The sequence below is a fragment of the Diaphorina citri genome, unplaced genomic scaffold, assembly GCF_000475195.1.
Source record: "Diaphorina citri unplaced genomic scaffold, Diaci psyllid genome assembly version 1.1 scaffold955, whole genome shotgun sequence".
In the NCBI taxonomy this organism is placed as follows: domain Eukaryota; kingdom Metazoa; phylum Arthropoda; class Insecta; order Hemiptera; family Psyllidae; genus Diaphorina; species Diaphorina citri.
The window spans coordinates 13,256-35,755 of NW_007378386.1; the positions used below are offsets into that span (position 1 = coordinate 13,256).

The 22,500-nt window shown below is 40.2% G+C and overlaps 1 protein-coding gene across 1 annotated transcript in view; it reads left to right on the forward strand.

Annotated features, from left to right (window-relative positions):
* The first annotated feature begins 2,143 nt into the window (after positions 1-2,143).
* LOC103513325 (EF-hand domain-containing family member C2-like) overlaps positions 2,144-22,500 on the forward strand; it is a 34,699-nt gene continuing 14,342 nt past the window's right edge. Inside the window, exons 1-5 of the mRNA XM_008478143.1 lie at positions 2,144-2,378; positions 3,117-3,243; positions 4,349-4,437; positions 7,536-7,700; positions 20,342-20,482. Of these exons, the coding sequence (XP_008476365.1) occupies positions 2,144-2,378; positions 3,117-3,243; positions 4,349-4,437; positions 7,536-7,700; positions 20,342-20,482 (757 nt within the window). The remainder of the gene's footprint in view (positions 2,379-3,116; positions 3,244-4,348; positions 4,438-7,535; positions 7,701-20,341; positions 20,483-22,500) is intronic.

Below are 22,500 nucleotides of genomic sequence, written 5' to 3' on the forward strand. Positions count from 1 at the left end.
CCCAATAGCCTCGCTTCCGCCTGAAACAGCAAAAAAAAAATATTTATTAACATACTCATAGATTGGAGGAGGGGGGGGAGAAGGGGAGAGAGAGAGAGAAGAAAGAGAAAAATAATTCTAAGATGTCCCTTAATCCAATCATGTATCAATCTTGTATTTTATTCTGTACCAAATTCTTGTTTAATTTTGTTAATTTCATGTAAATAAATGCTATAGCTCTGGGCTATGAAACTGTTAATAATAAATAATTCAAAGAAAAATCTTTCAATGTTTGACAAACTTATGGGGGGGGGGACTCACTGAGGGGCCAATAACTGGTTCACTTACCCTACATAACACTAACTACCTATATCTACTTGCCTGTAGTGGCTACCCACCTATCTCTACCTCCCAACCCTGCCTATATCTAATCTATCTAGCCACCAGTGGCGTATCCTACATGAAACCCAGGGGGATCACCACTTCCTTTTAGTGGGGGTTTCCCACCCCCACTACTTACTACTCACCGAAATAAGCAAGGCGCAGGAATATTGTTTGTGTTCAAGCATGAACGCTCGGAACAAATGTCGCTCCCGGCTAAATACACTGCACTAAAATTTCGTGACTTGATTTGTACTCAAGACTCAAACCACAAACCTCCAGATTCAAACTCCAACCCGCTAACCACTACACCACTGTTGTTTTATCGAAATAATAGGTAAGTGATGATTATTGGAGTGGATTGGAACACATCACATGTCTTCAGGCACACTCCCTTTGTCAAAGGTGTAGGACAGTGTAGGTTTACCTTACCTTTGGGATCAATTTAATTTGATTCAACCTGGATTTAATTTGATTTAATTTGATTCAACCTGGATTTAATTTGATTCAACCTGGATTTAATTTATTTAATTTGATTCAACCTGGATTTAATTTGATTTAATTTGATTCAACCTGGATTTAATTTGATTCAACCTGGATTTAATTTGATTTAATTTGATTCAACCTGGATTTAATTTGATTCAACCTGGATTTAATTTGATTCAACCTGGATTTAATTTGATTCAACCTGGATTCTAAGACCAACAACAGATCATCATACTTTATATGGGTTTATAGTTTTCCCTTTTAAAAACCTCACCCCACACCACTACTATATATCTTGTCTAGTTTACCTTGCTAGCTATATCAAATATACATACATAGTACATAACTATAGTATATCAAGTACATATACATAGTACATAAGTACCAGCTATGTATATCAAGTACATAAATAGTACATAAGTACCAGCTATGTATATCAAGTACATAAATAATACATAACTACCAGCTATGTACATATATCAAGTACATAAATTTCCATTTGAATCCTCCCGTGGAAACGTAAGTCGAGTCGTTCTGCGCTGCCAGGCGCCAAGTTCCGCAAAAACTATTTTTCATGGACCTTGCGGTATTTGGATGTGGACTTTCAAAAAGGTTCACAAAAAATATAAATTTTGCGGAATTCAGCCAAGATCGGAAATATAGCATCCTCTCTGCTTCCTTATCTCTTACACTCATATTTATGAACAAAATGCATGCTGGCTCTTAAGTTCGTGCTAAGCATAGTCTCAAGGCATTTGATTGGTCAATTTTGACTTGAGACTGATCTAAGAACGATTTTTCTCCCCCCCAGACTTAATAAGTATACTGAAACATTAATTATTCCATTTTTGTCTAGTACTTATGTTTCTTTAATGAAGAGATACTTTCCTTAGAGCTAAAAGATAGCTTGAATGATTAGGAATATTAAGATTTAAGAACATCACAGGAAATGAAAAATTGCATTTGCCTACAGGGAGTACAGGGTTTGTGGTTTGGGGGTTTCATTATAAATGTTCATCAGGAAATGTTTTATTTTATTATTATTTTTTTAATAGGTTTTGATAAAGGAAACTGTAATTGTTAAGATCTCATTGTCCCGGTAGCGAAGAGAGAAGGAAGACAGGATAGGAGAAAGCCAGCTGTTCCGAGAACGAATATTATCCGTTCAGGATAAAATCCGCCCCGGGCGGGAATCGTACCCACGGCCAGCGCTTACAAGGCAGACGCTCTACCAACCAAGCTAACTAGGCTGGAAATTTAAGCCCCTTTACTGCTCCAACATAGGCAACCCATTACAATGGTAACCATAGCAACAAGCAAGGACTTACCATTACTACCGGGTTACACATTCGACTATCAGAACACCCTGCCTGCCGATGTGGACAATCAGAAGAAATTCTTCACCAAGGGGCAGTTCTTTATGAAAAACGGGTACGCGTTTGACACTAGTCACACCCTGTATACGAACAACAAGTTGCAGTTTGAAGAGAACGCACCATCCACCCCGTATGATATTGGGTTGACTTACCATGGTAAGTAAGGGTTAGCCCACTTACAGAAGGTCCCGGGTTCGAATCCCACCATCGAAACAAAATTGCACTCATATTTCGATTGCAAATATTTCAACGGGTTACTTAAAGGGTAACTGCTAAGGTCTTATTGTCGCGAAATCGAAAAGAGAAGGAAGACAGGATATAGGAGAAAGCCAGCCGTTCCGAGAGCGAACCTTATCTGTTTATAATGAAATCTGCCCAGGCGGGAATCGAACCCGCGACCTAGCACTTACACGGCTGCACTACTCTCATAGCTCATTAGGCCGGCAAGTCTTCAAGTTTGCGTTTTAAATCAGAAAATGGAGGAGTTGCAATTGGGAGTATATTATAATAAAAGGTTGATTCCTTCGTAAAAAGTTGTGAAAAATCCGAATCTGAGGTCAAAACTTCGAAAAAGTACCTTTAGAAGATCGAAAATTCAATTTTTAATTGCCGTTCTAATGAAAAAGTTCAAAGATTTGTGACGTCAGATTTCACGTCAAAATGCGCAGAAACGCTTGCGCACAAACAAATGAAGCTGGGGTCATGAATTATGACGTCATCGCCTACGGGAGCGTATGCCGTGACGTCAAACTTCACGATTTACCGGTATTTTTTAAACGGTATCTAGAAGTCGTAGAAGAAAAAGAAAAAATCCGTTGGTCCTCATTTTTCCTGCTCTATGACTTTGAAACATCACCCAAGTAAGCGCAACTGATCTATTACTCTCTCCTACAGGTCAGCGAGTATCTAATGAATTCACCACACAGTTCCGCCCCCATTATGTCACCTATGATAATCAGAAGCTTAACTTCACCGGATATTTCACCCAGACGGTCTCCGGATCGCCGTATGAGACTTACAGGTATCCTAACCTTGGCCTTCATTTTCGATCCTTGAAAGAAGAAGAAGAAGAGAAAGAAGAAGAAGAATAAGAAAGAATAAGAATAAGAAGAGGAAGAAGAATAAGAAAGAATAAGAAGAGGAAGAATTGAATTGAATTTGAATTGAATAATTTCTGCTTTATTTTGTTTAATATAATAAATACAATACATACATCCCCTAAGCTAATCCTAACTTCTATGGAGATGGATTTTTTCTCCCTCATCTAATGATCTATGATATTGTTCACAATAAGGTAAGTACCCAACTAGGGTTTTTCAGATAATTCAGAAAGAAGAAGAAGAAGAAGAAGAAGAAGAAGAAGAAGAAGAAGAAGATAAAGAATAAGAGGAAGAAGAAGAAAAAGAAGAAGAAAAAGAAGAAGAAGAAGAAGAAGAAGAAGAAGAAGAAGAAGAAGATAAAGAATAAGAGGAAGAAGAAGAAAAAGAAGAAGAAGAAGAGGAAGAAGAAGAAAGAAGAAGAAGAAGAAAGAAGAAGAAGAGGAGGAAGAAGAAGAAGAAGAAGAAGAAGAAGAAGAAGAAGAAGAAGAAGAAGAAGAGGAAGCAGAAGAATAAGAAAGAAGAAGAAGAATAAGAGGAAGAAGAAGAAGAAGAAGAAGAAGAAAAAGTTGTACCTCGATACCGGTTTCGCATTACTTCAAGGCACAGTCTCTTAAGATGTGTCCACACCATATTTAGTCGATCGGTATCGAACATTGAGGTGAATCTATGTTGTAGAGATGTCGAGGCAGTGTGGACGGTTCAGTCGACATCGATGAACGGCCGGTCGACTTTGTGTGGACACACCTTTACATCCATGCCTATTCAAGAATGGAAAAGTCTGATCAGAAAATGTCCTGGATACCGTTGTACTTCGTTTAGTTTTACCTCGGTACCGGTTTCGCATTACTTCAAGGCACATTCTTTTACATCCATGCCTATCCAAGAACGGAAAAACTCGCTCAGAAAATTTCCGCCCTGGCCGGGATTCAAACCCAGCGCCTCCGGGCTGAGAGTCAGTGCTCTTGACCACTCGATTATTACTATTACAGGGTCCAGTATTTGACCTCTCTATATTTATTATTACAGGGTCCGCTATGTGAACTTGTTGTACTTTCTGGAAGACGATACGATCTGTGTGAACGAAGCGCATCGGCCAAACTCGGGATTCAAACAAGGTAAGTAAAGGCCCGTTTACACTTATGAGTTTCATACGATTTTTTCCCGAACGACACAAAATGTCCTGTAGGCAATGTAATTTAAATGAGAGTGTTCCCACTATGACGTTCCCACTATGAGTGTTCCCACTTAGTATGACGCGATTTTTTTTTTTTTTTTTTTTTTTTCGAAAAAGTGGGAAGGAACCTTTACTAGTTTTTTTCGAGGATTTTTTTTTTTTTTTTTTTTTCGAACAAGTGGGAAGGAACCTTTACTAGTTATCTTCGAGGCAGCGCGCCTACCTTGTAAGCGCTAGGTAATCTGTACGATTCTAACCTTCAAACCAAAAGCGAACTGTATCCTAAACAGATAAGGTTCGTTCTCAGAACGCCTAGCGGCTGACTGTTTATTCTCTCTCTTCGATTTCCGGACAAACCTATTGGAAGAAAAAAAAAAGAAATAAAAAAAATAAAGAATAATGAAAATAAAGCTCTCAAAATAAAAAAGCTAAAAAAAGTTTCTCCCCCTCCACAAAACTGCCTAATTACCCCAAGTGAGTTGAAAGTTACCCCCAGTCACCCTATTTATTTTTAGATTGGAAATGAATTGACGGAAACAAGGGTAAAGTCAAAATATAGCTGATATGACATCTCATGAGATGATAGGGTAGGGTGGGGTAAATCGAGTTGATGGGACAGGGAGGAAGAGGAAGAAGGAGAAGAAGAAGAAGGAAAGAAGAAAAAATAGGAAGTAGAAAGAGGAAGAACGGGAGGAGGAGAAGAAATAGGAAGGAAGGAGGGGGAGAAAACGAACAGGGAGGGATAAAATGAGATGATGGAACAGGAATAAGGTAGGAAGAAGAAGAAGAGGAGGAGGAATAGGAAGAAGGAGGAGGAGAAGAAAAGGGACAGGGAGGGGTAAAATGAGTTGATGGGACAGGGGGTTAGGAGGAAGAACGGGAGGAGGAGAAATAGGAATGAAGGAGGAGGAGAAAAGGAACAGGGAGGGGTAAAATGAGATGATGGAACAGGAATAAGGTAGGAAGAAGAAGAAGGGGAGGGGGAGGAATAGGAAGACGAAGGAGGGGGAGGAGAAAAGGGACTGGAAGGGCTAAAATGAGTGAATGGGATAGGAAGATAGGAAGAAGAAGGGGAGGAGGAGGAATAAGAAGAAGGAAGAGGAGGAGAAAAGGGATAGGGAGGGGTAAAATGAGTGAATGGGACAGGGGGGTAGGAGGAAGAACGGGAGGAGGAGAAATATAATAAGGATGAGAAGAAAAGGAGGAGAAGGAGGAGGAGAAGGAGAAGGTATAGTCCCAGTATACCTAACTTTTCTCCAAACACATATACATACCTACATAATGATTGACATTTCATTAAACAAGAGTAGGTATGTACCTGTAGGGAAAAAAGCGTGTGTTTGATAGAGAGAGAGAGAGAGAGAGAGGGAGAGAGGGAGAGAGGGAGACAGAGAGAGAGAGAGAGAGAGAGAGAGAGAGAGAGAGAGAGAATAGAATACACCTTGTTCATCCTGCTGGGATAGGACTGAAAAGTCCCTTTATCCCCAGCAGTCTAAGCAAGGTCTCATGTACAGGGTGACCCAGCGTTACCTGACGATTTTGATTTGCCCATAACTTTGTTATAACTTGTCGTAGCTTGTTGAAATGAATATCATTGAGTTCAGAACACAAAATAAGGTTCTGTTACAATGTAGTCCTAGACCCCGCAATATCGAGCTTTCGCTGCGGTGGCATTTCTTAAAAGTACAAGTAAGCGTAAAATAAATAGGGTTACAAATAAGCGTACGTAACAAATAGGGTTACAAATAAGCGTACGTAACAAATAGGGTTACAAATAAGCGTACGTAACAAATAGGGTTACAAATAAGCGTACGTAAGAATAAAAAGAGTTTAAAGAAAATTTGTTCAAGTCAGTTCAGAATTTTGCCGGTGTCGGGACTGTCGGGCTGTAAGTCGAGCTCCATAACGGAGAACCGTACCTAGCCTAGTACCGACCCAAGAGAAAATAAACAAACCATGCTAATGAATAGAAGTGTCCTCAACGGAGCCTTGACCATAGTACCGACCCTCGCGGGAAAATCAAGAAATTGAGCTGAGTATTTTTTCTGCGATGGTCTCGGCGAACGTCAAAGGTCTGTGGTCGCCCTTGTGGCCGCGTACTAAGGCCAGCCGCTCACTATCAGGTAGACCTGACAGGTACCTACGGCTGAAAAGGTCCACCCATCAGGTCTACCTGATACCTGATGAGCACACACACTATCAGGTATAGACCTGACAGGAGGATCTGATCAGGTGTACCTGTCAGGTCTAGCTGATAATGAGTGGTTGGGCGAAGACATTTTTGACCCCCATCCTATCTATCAGGATTCGCCTCTGGTCCAAATTGAGAGGGCAATTCATTCGACGTTTTCAATTGGAGAATTTATCCTCGCAATAGAATTGAATTATATTCGACCTGGGAAAGCCTTCTCCTCTTGTTGTTTTAATGTGGTTCGAATTTCTTATTCCCACATTTTCTATTGAAAAAGCCATTTTGTGAGTTTCAAGAGGGAAACCTCGGCCATTTTGCAGTTTGGACGTCTGTTTGTTTGTTTGATTGAGCAGTGTCTAGATGAGCATAGCGGTAACAACTATCACACTATGAACTTTCAGTCAGCCTAGATACAAGTATGTATATATAGGTTGGAGGGAAGAAGTGCTTTATTGAGACTGCCAGCTTAAAACAAGTTGTTCCATCATACCTACCAACTAACACTTTAATAGAGCACCACTTTAAGAAGATAAAGTCATTACGTAGTTATTCTTATCCTTATACAATATACACTGTTACTATGGAAGTATAAATGGAGCTTCACAAAGTCATCGAGGTTGGTTCGAGTCGCTGTCAATCGACAAAGTGTGGACGCACCTTAAGGAATTTCAAGCGACGTCGTCGACGTCGACAGTGTGGACACTCCTTAAGGCTAAAGACCCGTTCCCACCTGTCGTGAGATTCATCCGATTTTCTTCCTGGAGGCGATGTAATTTAAATAAGAGTGTTCACACTACACACGACACGATTTATTTCTGAGTGTGAACGGACCTTTACCCATGTTGCAGGTAAACTAGTGACGCGGGACAAGCATGTCAAACCAGTGGCTAATCTGTACGGAGCTTATTATACATGGAAAGATCTCAACGTTGGTATGGACGTGCATATTTACGGCATCAAGTATCGGCTGTGTACCTGCGACGCGTTTACCAAACGGTTCCTAGTCAGTCAAGGTAAAAAATTATTGAAATTTTGTAAATTCCTGGAATTTTAAAGGGAGTTCTTTAACATTATTTTAGAGAAGTTTACTGTCCTAAAAAGTAAAAAAAATGAAAATTCTTTAAAAATTGGTGAATTCTCTGAATTCTACCGCGGGTTTAAATCTTTTAAAGTTAGTGTTTTTTTATTATTATTTTAGTATTCTATAGATGTTTCAACGTCACTTTATAACGTTTTATCGACGGAGGTTTCACTCTCTATTGTATTCGATCACAAGATCTACCCTAAGTCGAGAATGCAATCCAATCGTATAAACCAAACAAAGTACTCAACACGGCATAAGCCAAAGTCGTATAAACCAAACAAAGTACTCAACACGGCATAAACCAAAGTCGTATAAACCAAACAAAGTACTCAACACGGTGTGATAGGTACATTAAGCTGATTGACTAGAAATAATAATAAACAAGAATAACAAGTTCCATGTTTAATTCATTGGGCACTTCAATACACAAGTACCTACTTGAATATTTCCTGTACATAGGTACATTAAGTATTTACTAGTACTAGGTACATATTTACCTTTGTGTTAGTAGGTACTTCAGTAAGTACGCTTGATGATGTAAATAATAAATCTTTATTATCTAAATACCCACCTAGTACACACATAGATTACCATTAGCAGTTTTTACTTTCTATTACCCTTACGTATAGGGAACCTATACAAGGTAATGAGAAAGTATTGCAATCGGTCCAAATTTTTTTCCTTCTTCTCCTTCTGGAGGTTGGTGGTTGGAGTCCCGGCTAGCTCATAAGCAGAGAAGTTCAGAATATGGCCCTTATTTTTTCCAAAATATAGCACTAAAAAACATGGCAATATGGCACTTATTTTGGGAAAATATGGCATTTATTTGTTCAAAAAATGGCAAAATAAGCAATTTTTTCAAGAATCAGAGGCACAGGCAACTACCTAACTATTTTACATTTTTTGACAAACATTTGTGACAAACATTACAGTATGTTTGACACAATTAAAATTCCTTCCTCCTTTTTTTAGCCCGTCATTCCTTTATTATTACGATAGTAATAAAAAAAGGTATAGTGGACGGGGTATTCGCTTCGGTGTCCGTCAGTCGGTCGGTCTGTCCCCATAGAAGGACTTATCAAACCTGATCGACCTATATATCAAATTAAAGGTCTTTTTACCAGGAACACGAAAATGGTGGTTTTTGGGGGATTTTTACTTTCTATTTTTTCACATTTTCTCACACAAATGAGCTCTGATCTTGAAATTTGTCGCGACGACCTATGAACTTAAAGCGAGAAAGCTTTTTGATTCAGCGTATTTTAAGACCGGTTTTAGCGTCACCTATGTTAAGCTACGCCGAGCAAGGTCATTCAGATAACACTTCAGTCGATCATTTAAGACCGGTTTTAGCGTCACCTATGTTAAGCTACGCCGAGCAAAGCCAATAAATTGATAACACTTCAGTCGATCATTTAAGACCGGTTTTAGCGTTACCTATGTTAAGCTACGCCGAGGAAGGCCAATAAATGGATGAGTGACTTAAACCTTATATTGGGAATAAAGGGAGAACGGGCTCTAGTCTTGATTTTAAATCATTACATGAAAGTAAAATAGAAAAGTCAAATCAAGAATAATAATAAACTGAATATTAAACAAATTAGGTAGGTACATAGGTACTGATTTTCTCTAATCACAAAATCAATTCAAGAATAATAATAAACTGAATATTAAACAAATTAGGTAGGTACATAGGTACTGATTTTCTCTAATCATCAAGAATAATAATAAACTGAATATTAAATACCTAAAATAGGTAGGTACATAAATACTGATTTTCTTTAACCAAGATCGAAAAATTCCCGGAGGGACGGGCCCCGCTTGTTCCTACTATTTTCGTAGTAAGTGGTAAGTAGTGGGGGGTGAGAAAAACCCGTAGAGAGGAAGTTAAGCGATACTCTTCTAGTTTCCATGAAAGCTACGCCACTGTGGTATCCAGAGTCTTGAAACCAGAAAGTCCCTAGGGAGTAACAGAAATACAGAGAGAGCTTTTCCCTCGGAATCCAGAGCTTAACCATGCGCTTCATTATACAGGGTGGGGTGTGAATTTCTTTTGAACTCACAATGTGCATAAGTTGGATAGCGTTAAGGCCCGTTCCACTTGTGAGTTTCGTCCGATTTTTTTCCGAATGTCCTATAGGCAATGTAATTTAAATGAGATTGTTCCCACTTCACACGACACGATTTTTTTCCGAATGACCAGTGGGAACGGGCCTTAAGTAGAGAAGAATCATCCAGATTCTAGAAGGCAATTCCCCTTATGTATGGTTAACGGTCAAACTTTTTTGACTTGGCGGGGCGGAGCGCTACCGCGCTCCCTAATTTCTGATTTTAATACCGTCTACTTCTCAGTTTGAATTATTATCTCGAGAACGGTAAAAGCTAGAGACTTGAAAATGAGCATCTAGTCCTCAAAGGTGATAATGATGCAACACGAAACTTTTGGTTAAGATCGGTGCAACAGTTGGAGACTTGGCGGCATTTTGGCCGCGTCTAGGTGGATTTCGGAATCCGTAGCATTAGGATATGGAAAATCGAAAAGTCTTGTGTTGTTCACACCAGATTTTTTTTTTTTCTAACTCCTTTTTAGGAAAACATAAAAGTACATCAGCAAAACTCTTCAGGTCCACCCTGTATAATAACGAACATCTCCAACTCACAATGTGCATAAGTTGGACAGCGTTAAGGCCCGTTCCACTTGTGAGTTTCATCCGATTTTTTTCCGAATGTCCTGTAGGCAATGTAATTTAAATGAGAGTGTTCCCACTATACACGACACGATTTTTTTCCGAATGACCAGTGGGAACGGGCCTTAAGTAGAAAAGAATCATCCAGATTCTAGAAGGCAATTCCCCTTATGTATGGTTAACGGTCAAACTTTTTTGACTTGGCGGGGCGGAGCGCTACCGCGCTCCTTAATTTCTGAATTTAATACCGTCCAGTTCTCAGTTTGAATTATTATCTCGAGAGCGGCAAGAGCTAGAGACTTGAAAATGAGCATCTAGTCCTCAAAGGTGATAATGATGCAACACGAAACTTTTGGTCAAGATCGGTGCAACAGTTGGAGACTTGGCGGCATTTTGGCCGCGTTTTGGTGGATTTCGGAATCCGTAGCATTAGGATATGGAAAATCGAAAAGTCTTGTGTTGTTCACACCAGATTTTTTTTTTTCTAACTCCTTTTTAGGAAAACATAAAAGTACATCAGCAAAACTCTTCAGGTCCACCCTGTATAATAACGAACATCTCCCGGCTCCCGGCTCTCCAGACTTCTCGGAAGGGAAATTTGTCTCCGGGCAATCCAAAGGCAATAAAAATAGCTTCCCGTCCCCCTCCTTCCCTTCCCGTCCTCCTCCTTCCCGTCCGACACCAATATTTTACCGACTTAAAGGCTAAAACTAAATGTAATGAAGCATTCGCAGTGAGCTAAAGCTAACACAATACTGATGATTGATTTGTGTACCCCCTCGGGCTCCAGAGGCGGAGGTACGGTTTGTTATAAGGGTAGAATAGAATAGAATAGAATAGAATAGAATAGAATACACCTTGTTCATCCTGCTGGGATAGGACTGAAAAGTCCCTTTACCCCCGCAGTCTAACCAAGGTCTCATGTACAGGGTGACCCAGCGTTACCTGACGATTTTGATTTGCCCATAACTTTGTTATAACTTGTCGTAGCTTGTTGAAATAAATGAGATTCGAGTGTTTCCAACACACACGACACGATTTTTTTTTTCCCCCCAAACAAGTGGGAACGATCCTTAAGCTTTGGTATTATTTGGAGTACGTACGTAAGGCATTATTATTTATTATGAGGTACCTTCGATTGTAAGATGCTCTCTTTCTCTCTCCCTCAGAGCTCTCTCCTTCTCTCTCTCTCTCTCTCTCTCTCTCTCTCTCTCCCATTTATTTCCTGCCATTTTAAACTTCTAATTTATATCCTCTGTCTCTGTCTAATTAATGGAATGGCTCAAGATGCGCTAGAGACAAAATAAGGTTTTGTTACAATGTAGTCGTAGACCCCGCAATATCGAGCTTTCGCTGCGGTGGCATTTCTTAAAAGTACAAATAAGCGTAAAATAAATAGGGTTACAAATGAGCGTACGTAACAAATAGGGTTACAAATAAGCGTACGTAACAAATAGTGTTACAAATAAGCGCACGTAAGAATAAAAAGAGTTTAAAGAAAATTTGTTCAAGTCAGTTCAGAATTTTGCTGGTGTCGGGCTGTAAGTCGAGCTCCATAACGGAGAACCGACCCTCGCCTAGTACCGACCCAAGAGAAAATAAACAAACCATGCTAATGAATAGAATCGTCCTCAACGGAGCCTTGACCATAGTACCAACCCTCACAGAAAATCAAGAAATTGAGCTGAGTATTTTTTCTGCGATGGTCTCGGCGAAAGTCAAAGGTCCATGGTCGCCCTTGTGGCCGCGTACTAAGGCCAGCCGCTCACTATCAGGTAGACCTGACAGGTAACTACGGCTGAAAAGGTCCGCCCATCAGTCTACCTGATACCTGATGAGCACACACACTATCAGGTATAGACCTGACATCAGGTACCTACGGCTGAAAAGGTCCGCCCATCAGGTCTACCTGATACCTGATGAGCACACACACACTATCAGGTATAGACCTGACAGGAGGATCTGATCAGGTGTACCTGGTACCTGTCAGGTCTAGCTGATAATGAGTGGTTGGGCTAAAACATCTTTGACCCCCATCCTATCTATCAGGATTCGCCTCTGGTCCAAATTGAGAGGGCAATTCATTCGACGTTTTCAATTGGAGAATTTATCCAGGTAATGAAATTGATCAAACACAGATTTTATCCTGAAGGGATAATGTTCGTTCTTTGATCGGCTGGCTTTCTCCTATCCTGTCTGCCTTCTCTCTTCGATTTCGGGACGATGAGACCATAGCCGTTACAGTTCCCTTTATCGAACCTGGAACACCCAAGTAGCAATCCGAATCGAATGCGGGACCTCCGGCGTGCAAGCCTAGTGTGATACCCACCAGGCGACGGAAACCTAGTGTGATCTGGCGTGCAAGCCTAGTGTGATGCCCACCAGGCGACGGAAGCCTAGTGTGATCCGGCGTGCAAGCCTAGTGTGTAGGGTTGCCAACTTTTTTTTCGGCATATACGGTACAAACTAGCAAAATGGTGAAAAAATACGGATTTCCCGATTTTTACCCGAAACAAAGGTAAGCACCCCCCCTCCCCAAAAAAAACTATTTTGCATCAAATAAAAAAAAGAACAAATACCAATGAAGTAATTCGAAATAAAAACATCCTTGTACCTATCCTTGGTTAAAACTGCTTTACCCAAGGATAGGTACTAAATGACAAATAATCCGTTTTTGAATCCGTGTTAGGTACTAAAAATCACATGCAAAAGGCTGAAAAAATACCTACTTGACTCGCGGGTTTTTGTGTGTTTCGTACGTACCTACCTATCTTCTTAAACTTTTTTTTGTAATTCGTATAAAACCGTTAGGGTGGTTTTAGAGAGAGAGAGAGAGAGAGAGAGAGAGAAAGAGAGAGAGAGTCTTTAATGAATTAAGTAAAAGATGGAGTTTGAACTTTGAAAAAAAAGAGAAGAAAAGGGAGGGAGAAAAAAATGCGAAAAAAAAAGAAGATGTAGTAAAAGGTCAAAGCGAGAGAGAACAAGCTAGGCCCGTCCCTCCGGGAATTTTTTAGCCCGTAGTTTATTCGATCGTGGTTAAAGAAAATTTGTGCCTATGTACTATTAATTATTACTAGCACTGCGTGTTCGGGAGGTTGCGTATACGGTCGCGCTGCGCGCTCCCGGGGCTTCGCGGTAGTGTATGCGGTCGCGCTGCGCGCTCCCTATTATTACTACATAATATAATTATGTTCCTACATACTTTCATCTTTCATGTAATGATTTAAAATCAAGACTAGAGCCCGTTCTTCCTTTATTCCTTTTAATGTTTCCTAATAACTACCAATATAGTGCTGTAAGTCACCCATCCATTTATTGGCCTTGCTCGGCGTAGCTTAACATGGATGAAACTAAAACCGGTCTCAAATTAACGACTGAAGTGTTATCGAAAATTTTCTCGCTTTGAGTTCATAGGTCGTCGCGACAAATTTCAAGATCAGAGCTCATTTGTGTGAGAAAATGTGAAAAAAAATCCCCAAAAACCAGTTTTTTTTTTTGGCTTTTTGGTTCTCTGGACAAAATTTGCACCACCACTTTCGTTTCCCTCGTAAAAATACCTTTAATTTGATATATAGGTCGACCAGGTTTGGATAAGTAATTCTATGGGAACAGACAGAGTGACAGACACACAGAAGAGACCGAAGCGAATACAATAGCCCGTCCACTATACCTTTTTTTATTACTATTGTAATAATAAAGGAAGGACGGGCTAAAAAGCAAATTAGCTTCCCACATTTTCTATTGAAAAAGCTTTTTTGTAAGTTTCAAGAGGGAAAACTCGGCCATTTCGCAGTTTGAACGTCTGTTTGTTTGTTTGATTGAGCAGTGTCTAGATGGGCATAGCGGTAACGGTAACAACTATCACACCATGAACTTTCAGTCAGCCTAGATACAAGTATATATTTATAGGTTGGAGGGAAGAAGTGCTTTATTGAGACTGCCAGCTTAGAACAAGTTGTTCCATCATACCTACCAACTAACAGTTGAATAGAGCACCACTTTAAGAAGATAAAGTCATTACGTAGTTATCCTTATCCTTATACACTGTTACTATGGAAGTATAAATGGAGCTTCACAAAGTCATCGAGGTTGGTTCGAGTCGCTGTCGATCGACAAAATTGAGCTTTGTCAGCTCCCATGGCGTTCGGCCATTTTGCAGTTTGAACGTCTGTTTGTTTCAGTGAGCAGTGTCTATATGGGCATAGCGGTAACAACTATGCTATCACACTATAAACTTTCAGTCAGCATAGATACAAGTATGTATATATAGGTTGGAGGGAAGAAGTGCTTTATTGAGACTGCCAGCTTAGAACAAGTTGTTCCATTATACCAACTAACACTTTAATAGACACCACTTTAAGAGTCATTACGTAGTTATCCTTATACACTGTTACTATGGAAGTATAAATGGAGCTTCGCAAAGTCATCGAGGTTGGTTCGAGTCGCTGTCGATCGACAAAGTGTGGACGCACCTTAAGGCTAAAGACCCGTTCCCACCTGTCCGTGAGATTCATCCGATTTTCTTCCTGGAGGCAATGTAATTTAAATAAGAGTGTTCACACTACACACGACATGATTTTTTTTCCGACTACACAAATGTCCTGTATAGGTAGGCTTGCCAAACGTCCCGAATTGGCCGGGACAGTCCCGAATTTCAGAGGGTGTCCCGGCGTCCCGTTCAGTTTTTCAGTATTATTTTTTGGAGAACCTACGTAAGTAAAAGGCATTATTTATTTTGAGGTACCTTCGATTGTAAGATCCTCTCTTTCTCTCGCTCTTTCTCCCTCCCATTTATTTCCTGCCATTTTAAACTTCTAATTTATATCCTCTGTCTCTGTCTAATTAATGGAATGGCTCAAGATGCGCTAGAGAGAGAGAGAGAGAGAGAGAGAGAGAGAGAGAGAGAGAGAGAGAGAGAGAGAGAGAGAGAGAGAGAGAGAGTCAGGACCTACCTAACCTAAATTATTTATTTACTTATTTACGTAGGTAATCTACCTACCCACCTAATTTTTCCTTCTTCCTAAGTTTTCTTCTTCTACTTTTTCTTCTTCTTCTTCTTCTTCTTCTTCTTCTTCTTCTTCTTATCTTTTTTACCAACTCACTTTTGTCTTCTCCTGTATTGGACTCAATTATTTTTCTTCTTCTCCACAAATATTCGAAGTACCTATGGCCCATCATAGTAAAGAAGGAAAGGGGGTGGGACGGCCCTCGCCCCCCCCCTAGGTAATCTTCCTACCCACCTAATTTTTCCTTCTTCCTAAGTTTTCTTCTTCTTCTTTTTCTTCTTCTTCTACTTTTTCTTCTTCTTTTTCTACTTTTTCTTCTTCTTCTTCTTCTTCTTCTTCTACTTTTTCTTCTTCTTTTTCTACTTTTTCTTCTTCTTTTTCTTCTTCTTCTTCTTCTTCTTCTTCTTCTCTTTTTTACCAACTCACTTTAGTCTTCTCCTGTATTGGACTCAATTATTTTTCTTCTTCTCCACAAATATTCGAAGTACCTATGGCTAGGGTCTCCAGATCAAATTTTTAAAAAGTAGGACATTTGGTTCCAAAAACCCGGACATTCCATCGAAAACCCGGACATTTCCAGATTTCAAAATGTAAAGTTTGCACCAGTGCCCAGGGTGCAGAGAACACTGCATTTGCCTTACTTAAGTTACACACGATCGTTCTTCTTCACATTCCGATGAAAGCAAACATTTTTACTGGTTTTGTTGATGTTTCATGAATACGAATGTCCATAATGTAAAGACAATCATTAGTCATGTAAAATACACATGACGAATTGATATTTTTTTTTCCGATCTTTTCTCAAAAGAATGAAAAACGCTTTTTAATATTATTGGAGTCTTATCATCAAAATTATGTTCGCGGGTTTCGCGATTATATTCGCGGATTTCGCGATTACATTCGCGGATTTCGCGATTATGTTCACGGATTTCGCGATTATGTTCGCGGGTTTCGCGATTATATTCGCGGATTTCGCGATTACATTCGCGGATTTCGCGATTATGTTCACGGATTTCGCGATTATGTTCGCGGGTTTCGCGATTATATTCGCGGATTTCGCGATTACATTCGCGGATTTCGCGATTATGTTCACGGATTTCGCGATTATGTTCGCGGGTTTCGCGATTATATTCGCGGATTTCGCGATTACATTCGCGGATTTCGCGATTATGTTCACGGATTTCGCGATTATGTTCGCGGGTTTCGCGATTATATTCGCGGATTTCGCGATTACATTCGCGGATTTCGCGATTATGTTCACGGATTTCGCGATTATGTTCGCGGGTTTCGCGATTATATTCGCGGATTTCGCGATTACATTCGCGGATTTCGCGATTATGTTCACGGATTTCGCGATTATGTTCGCGGGTTTCGCGATTATATTCGCGGATTTCGCGATTACATTCGCGGATTTCGCGATTATGTTCACGGATTTCGCGATTATGTTCGCGGGTTTCGCGATTATATTCGCGGATTTCGCGATTACATTCGCGGATTTCGCGATTATGTTCACGGATTTCGCGATTATGTTCGCGGGTTTCGCGATTATATTCGCGGATTTCGCGATTACATTCGCGGATTTCGCGATTATGTTCACGGATTTCGCGATTATGTTCGCGGGTTTCGCGATTATATTCGCGGATTTCGCGATTACATTCGCGGATTTCGCGATTATGTTCACGGATTTCGCGATTATGTTCGCGGGTTTCGCGATTATATTCGCGGATTTCGCGATTACATTCGCGGATTTCGCGATTATGTTCACGGATTTCGCGATTATGTTCGCGGATTTCGCGATTATGTTCGCGGATTTCGCGATTTTGTTCGCGGATTTCACGATTATGTTCCCGGATTTCGTGATTATGTTCGCGGATTTGGCGATTATGTTCGCGGATTTCGCGATTATGTTCGCGGATTTGGCGATTATGTTCGCGGATTTGGCGATTATGTTCGCGGATTTCGCGATTATGAAGAAAAAAAAAATGCGAAAAAAAGAAGATGTAAAAGGTCAAAGCGAGAGAGAACAAGCTGGGCCCGTCCCTCCGGGAATTTTTCAGCCCGTAGTTTATTCGATCGTGGTTAAGGAAAATTTTTACCTATGTAGGTACTATTAATTATTACTCGCACTGCGTGTTCGGGAGGTTGCGTATAAATACGGTCGCGCTGCGCGCTCCCGGGCCTTCGCGGGGTTGTGCATATGGTCGCGCTTGGCGCTCCCTTGTGTAAGGTCGTGCTGCGCTCTCCCGGGACTTCGCACGGTTGTGCATGCGGTCGCGCTTCGCGCTCCCTTGTTTACGGTCGCGCTGCGCGCTCCCGGGGCTTCGCGGTGTATTATGTAGTAATAATATATGTTCTACATACTTTCATCTTTCATGTAATGATTTAAAAGCAAGACTAGAGCCCGTTCTTCCTTTATTCCTTTTAATGTTTCCTAATAACTAGATAACTACCAATATAATGTTTAAGTTACCCATCCATTTATTGGCCTTGCTCGGCGTAGCTTAACATGGATGACACTAAAACCGGTCTCAAATTAACGACTGAAGTGTTATCTAAAACTTTCTCGCTTTGAGTTCATACATCGTCGCGACAAATTTCAAGATCAGAGCTCATTTGTGTGAGAAAGTGTGAAAAAAATCCCCCGGAAACAAATTTGCACCACCACTTTCGTGTTTCTGGTAAAAATGCCTTTAATTTGATATATAGGTCGACCAGGATTGGATAAGTAATTCTATAGGAACAGACAGAGTGACAGACACACAGACGACACCGAAGCGAATACAATAGTCCGTCCACTATAGGTACCTTTTTTTATTACTATTGTAATAATAAAGGAAGGACGGGCTAAAAAGCAAATTAGAGAGGGAGAGGAAGAGAAGAGGAGGAGAAGAGACGGGGAGGAGTTAAAAGAGGAAAGTTGTAGTAGGAGGAGAGGAAAGAGGAGGAGGAGAAGGAGATAAAGTAGAGTGGGGAGACTAATTTCGAGGCTTTTTCACGGGTGAGAAGTTTGTACTATGTGATGATAGGAGACTAAAAAATAGAAAGTTATAAAGAGTGGGGGAAGTAGAGGAAAACAGGCCTCTGTTCCTGGAACTCTGAAGTAGGGGTAGGGTTAATGAGACCTCTGTTCCTAGAACACTGAAGTAGATTGAGCCAGGCATGTCTGTTCCTGGAAATAACTTTGTACTTTTTACATTGAATTTTGCAAAACACCTTGATGAAGTATCTTTTCTGTTTGTATTTTTACTAAAATAAGAAGAGAATAAGTCTTCACTTGACTAAATAAACGAATTTATTGATGGAAAAGTGTCAACATGTTTCAACAAAATGTTGAAATTTTTCCATCAATAAATTCGTTTATTTAGTCAAGTGAAGACTTATTCTCTTCTTATTTTAGTATTAATTAGTATTTGACATGGTATCCCGTTTTCAAAGTTTATGTTTGTATTTTTGTTCGGCATTCGTTAAAAAAAAAATTTACAAGTACCTACTTGAACATTTCCTGTACATAGGTACATTAAGTATTTACTGGGTACATATTTACTTTTCTGTTAGTAGGTACTTCAGTAAGTACGCTTGATGATGTAAAGAGTAAATCTGTATTATCTAAATATCTACCTAGTACACAGATAGATTACCATCATTAGCAGTTTTTACTTTCTATTACCCTTACGTATAGGGAACCTATACAAGGTAATGAGAAAGTATTGCAATCGGTCCAAATTTTTTTCCTTCTTCTCCTTCTGGAGGTTGGTGGTTGGAGTCCCAGTTAGATCATAAGTAGAGAAGTTCAGAATATGGCCCTTATTTTTCCAAAATATGGCACTAACTTCGGTGTCTGTCAGTCGGTCGGTCGGTCTGTCGGTTGGTCTGTCGGTCGATCTGTCCCCATAGAAGGACTTAATCAAACCTGGTCGACCTATATTAAAATCAAATTAAATCATTACATGAAAGTAAAATCAAATCAAGAATAAACTGAATATTATATAAAATAGGTAGGTACATAAATACTGATTTTCTTTAACCAAGATCGAAAAATTCCCGGAGGGACGGGCCCCGCTTGTTCCTACTATTTTCGTAGTAAGTGGTAAGTAGTGGGGGGTGAGAAAAAACCGTAGAGAGGAAGTTAAGCGATACTCCTCTAGTTTCCATGAAGGCTACGCCACTGTGGTATCCAGAGTCTTGAAACCAGAAAGTCCCTAGGGAGTAACAGAAATACAGAGAGAGCTTTTCCCTCGGAATCCGGTACTCAACACGGCATAAACCAAAGTCGTATAAACCAAACAAAGTACTCAACATGGCACCACCTGACATTTCGCCGGATGAGAAGAAGTTACCGAGAACCACAAGGAGGGCACTGTCACAGTATCGTTCAGGCTGGTCACGGAGACTCAACAGCTACATGTATAGAATTAATCCATCCATTGAAGACAAGTGCAACCACTGTAGCCAGATGGTCTTCGATGTGGATACTAACCACACGCAACCTTGCTTAACTTCAGTGTCGTGAATTCTTTAAAACATGCGCACCAGTTCCCATTCCTAAGAGATCACTGAGTATTAATAATGCCCTGTGTGGTTCTTATCTGGACAGGTGACCTTAAAAAATAAATTCATAATTTAATTAATTTTGTCTGGCTGGGGGACGTTAAACAGAGAGTATGCCTGCCTGAATTTTATTTGCTAAAGAAATAGGTTGAGTGCGAAGAGCATCCACTCGTAAAATTTGTAGCCAAAACTAAATGTCAGCCCAAAGCAATCACCCTAGTTAGGGCTGATTGAGAGGCTGAGGAAAAACACCGACCCCGTCTGTACACGGGAAAAGACGAAGAAAAAGAAGAATTATTTTTTTTTTTGTTTCTTTTTTTTCTGCCTAGGACTGGATTTGAACCCGGAAGAGTCACTTCCCCAGGACCCGTATGAGACGCAACGTCTACAGAGTGAACACCAGGTGACCTCAACCACTAAACGCGTCGTCAGCTACGACCGCAAACTGCGGCATTATTTGAAGTACGATGGTAAGTAAGGTTAGGTATTATTTGAAGTACGATGGTAAGTAAACTTCGGTATTATTTGAAGTACAATGGTAAGTAAGCTGCGGTATTGTTTGAAGTTCGATAGTAAGTGCGGCATTACTTGAAGTACAATGGTAAGTAAGCTGCGGTATTATTTGAAGTACGATAGTAAGTGCGGCATTACTTGAAGTACAATGGTAAGAAAGCTGCGGTATTATTTGAAGTACGATGGTAAGTAAGCTGCGGCATTATTTGAAGTATGATGTTAAGTAAAGGCAAAAGACCCGTTCCCACTTGTAATAATAATAATAATAATAATAATAATAATAATAATAATAATAATAATAATAATAATAATAATAATAATAATAATTCTCCCTTTCTTTTTTCTCTCTCTCTCACACACCATCTCCTTTATCTTAATTTATTTTTTATGTGCATCATCATCTCTCTCTCTCCCACATTTTCTCTCTCTGTTTTTTTTTTTTTTAGTCTATCTTGGTCATTAGCTTTCTCGTTCTGGTAATCAGGAGGTCGCGGGTTCGATTCCCATCCGGGGTGGATTTTATCCTTAACAAGGTTCTATCCTGTCTTCCTTATCTATTCGATTTCGGGACGATAAGACCCTTTTTTTATTTTATTGAATACAATACAATACATAAATAGGGTAGGGACAATATACAAGACATCTATCACGATAAGACCCTAGCAGTTACAGTTCCTCTTAAACCCCTTAAGCTGTTGTGTCCACAGTAGTCCACACATAGTCCCGTAGTCGACCGGCTGTCGATCGATGTCGACTGAACCGTCCACACTGCCTCGACAACATAGATTCATCTATTCGATCGACGGCCGGTCGACTAACTTCGTATAAGCTTAACCCATCTTTTGGGGTAGCTGCTCCTACCTACGCCTCCCTAAAAAACTCCTTTTTACACAAAACCCCTTAATTGCGCGCCCGCGCTGCGCTTTGAATCTAATCGCGCTAAAAATTTCCCCTCATGTGCATTTAATATACAACAAACTTCTCACTACCTCCGGGGCGCGGATGGAAAGCGCAACTTATATTATGAACCATATTAGCGCAACTTATTCGTGATGTAGTTATTATCATAATTGTCTATCCATCATTTTACTTTGCGTTACCCTCTGTCTGTACAACGGCGTGGGGTGAAATAAATACGTGAAAAAAGAGAGAATGAAAAAGAAGGAGGAGAAGAAGAATTTTTTTAAAGAGGTTTTGACAGAGGGAACTGCAACTGCTATGGTCTTATCGTCCCGAAATCGAAGAGAGAAGGAAGACAGGATAGGAGAAAAAATAAATACCTGAAAAAAGAGAGAATGAAAAAGAAGAAGGAGAAGAAGAATTTTTTCAAAGAGGTTTTGACAGAGGGAACTGTAACTGCTATGGTCTTAGCGTCCCGAAATCGAAGAGAGAAGGAAGACAGGATAGGATTAAGCCAGCCGTTCCGAGAACGAACATTATTCCTTCAGAATAAGGAGAAGAAGAAGAAGAAGAAGAAGAAGAAGAAGAAGAAGAAGAAGAAGACGAGTGTTTCACCGCCAAATTTAATGTTTTTGTCTACCAAGGAACTTCTGGAAAAGGTATCTTTTAAAGTCTCGGAGAAGAAGAAGAAGACGAGTGTTTCACCGCCAAATTTAATGTTTTTGTCTACCAAGGAACTTCTGGAAAAGGTATCTTTTAAAGTCTCTCCGCCAGCCTAGTTAGCTTGATTGGTAACGCGTTTGCCTTGTAAGCGCTGTCTACCTAAGAATGCAATTCCCGCCCGGGGCGTATTTTATCCTGAACGTTCTGTCTTCCTTTTCTCTTCAATTTCGGGACGATAAGACCTCAGCAGTTACAGTTCCCTTTAACAAACCTCTCGAAAGAAAAGTCTCCATCCCGGAAAAAAGCAAGACATAGGGAAACATTTCAGGGGAACTGCATGGGCAGATGGAAAGTCGTGTCAGGTACACGCCACATTTTTGTATCATATTAATTTTCCCTGACTTTTTCTCTC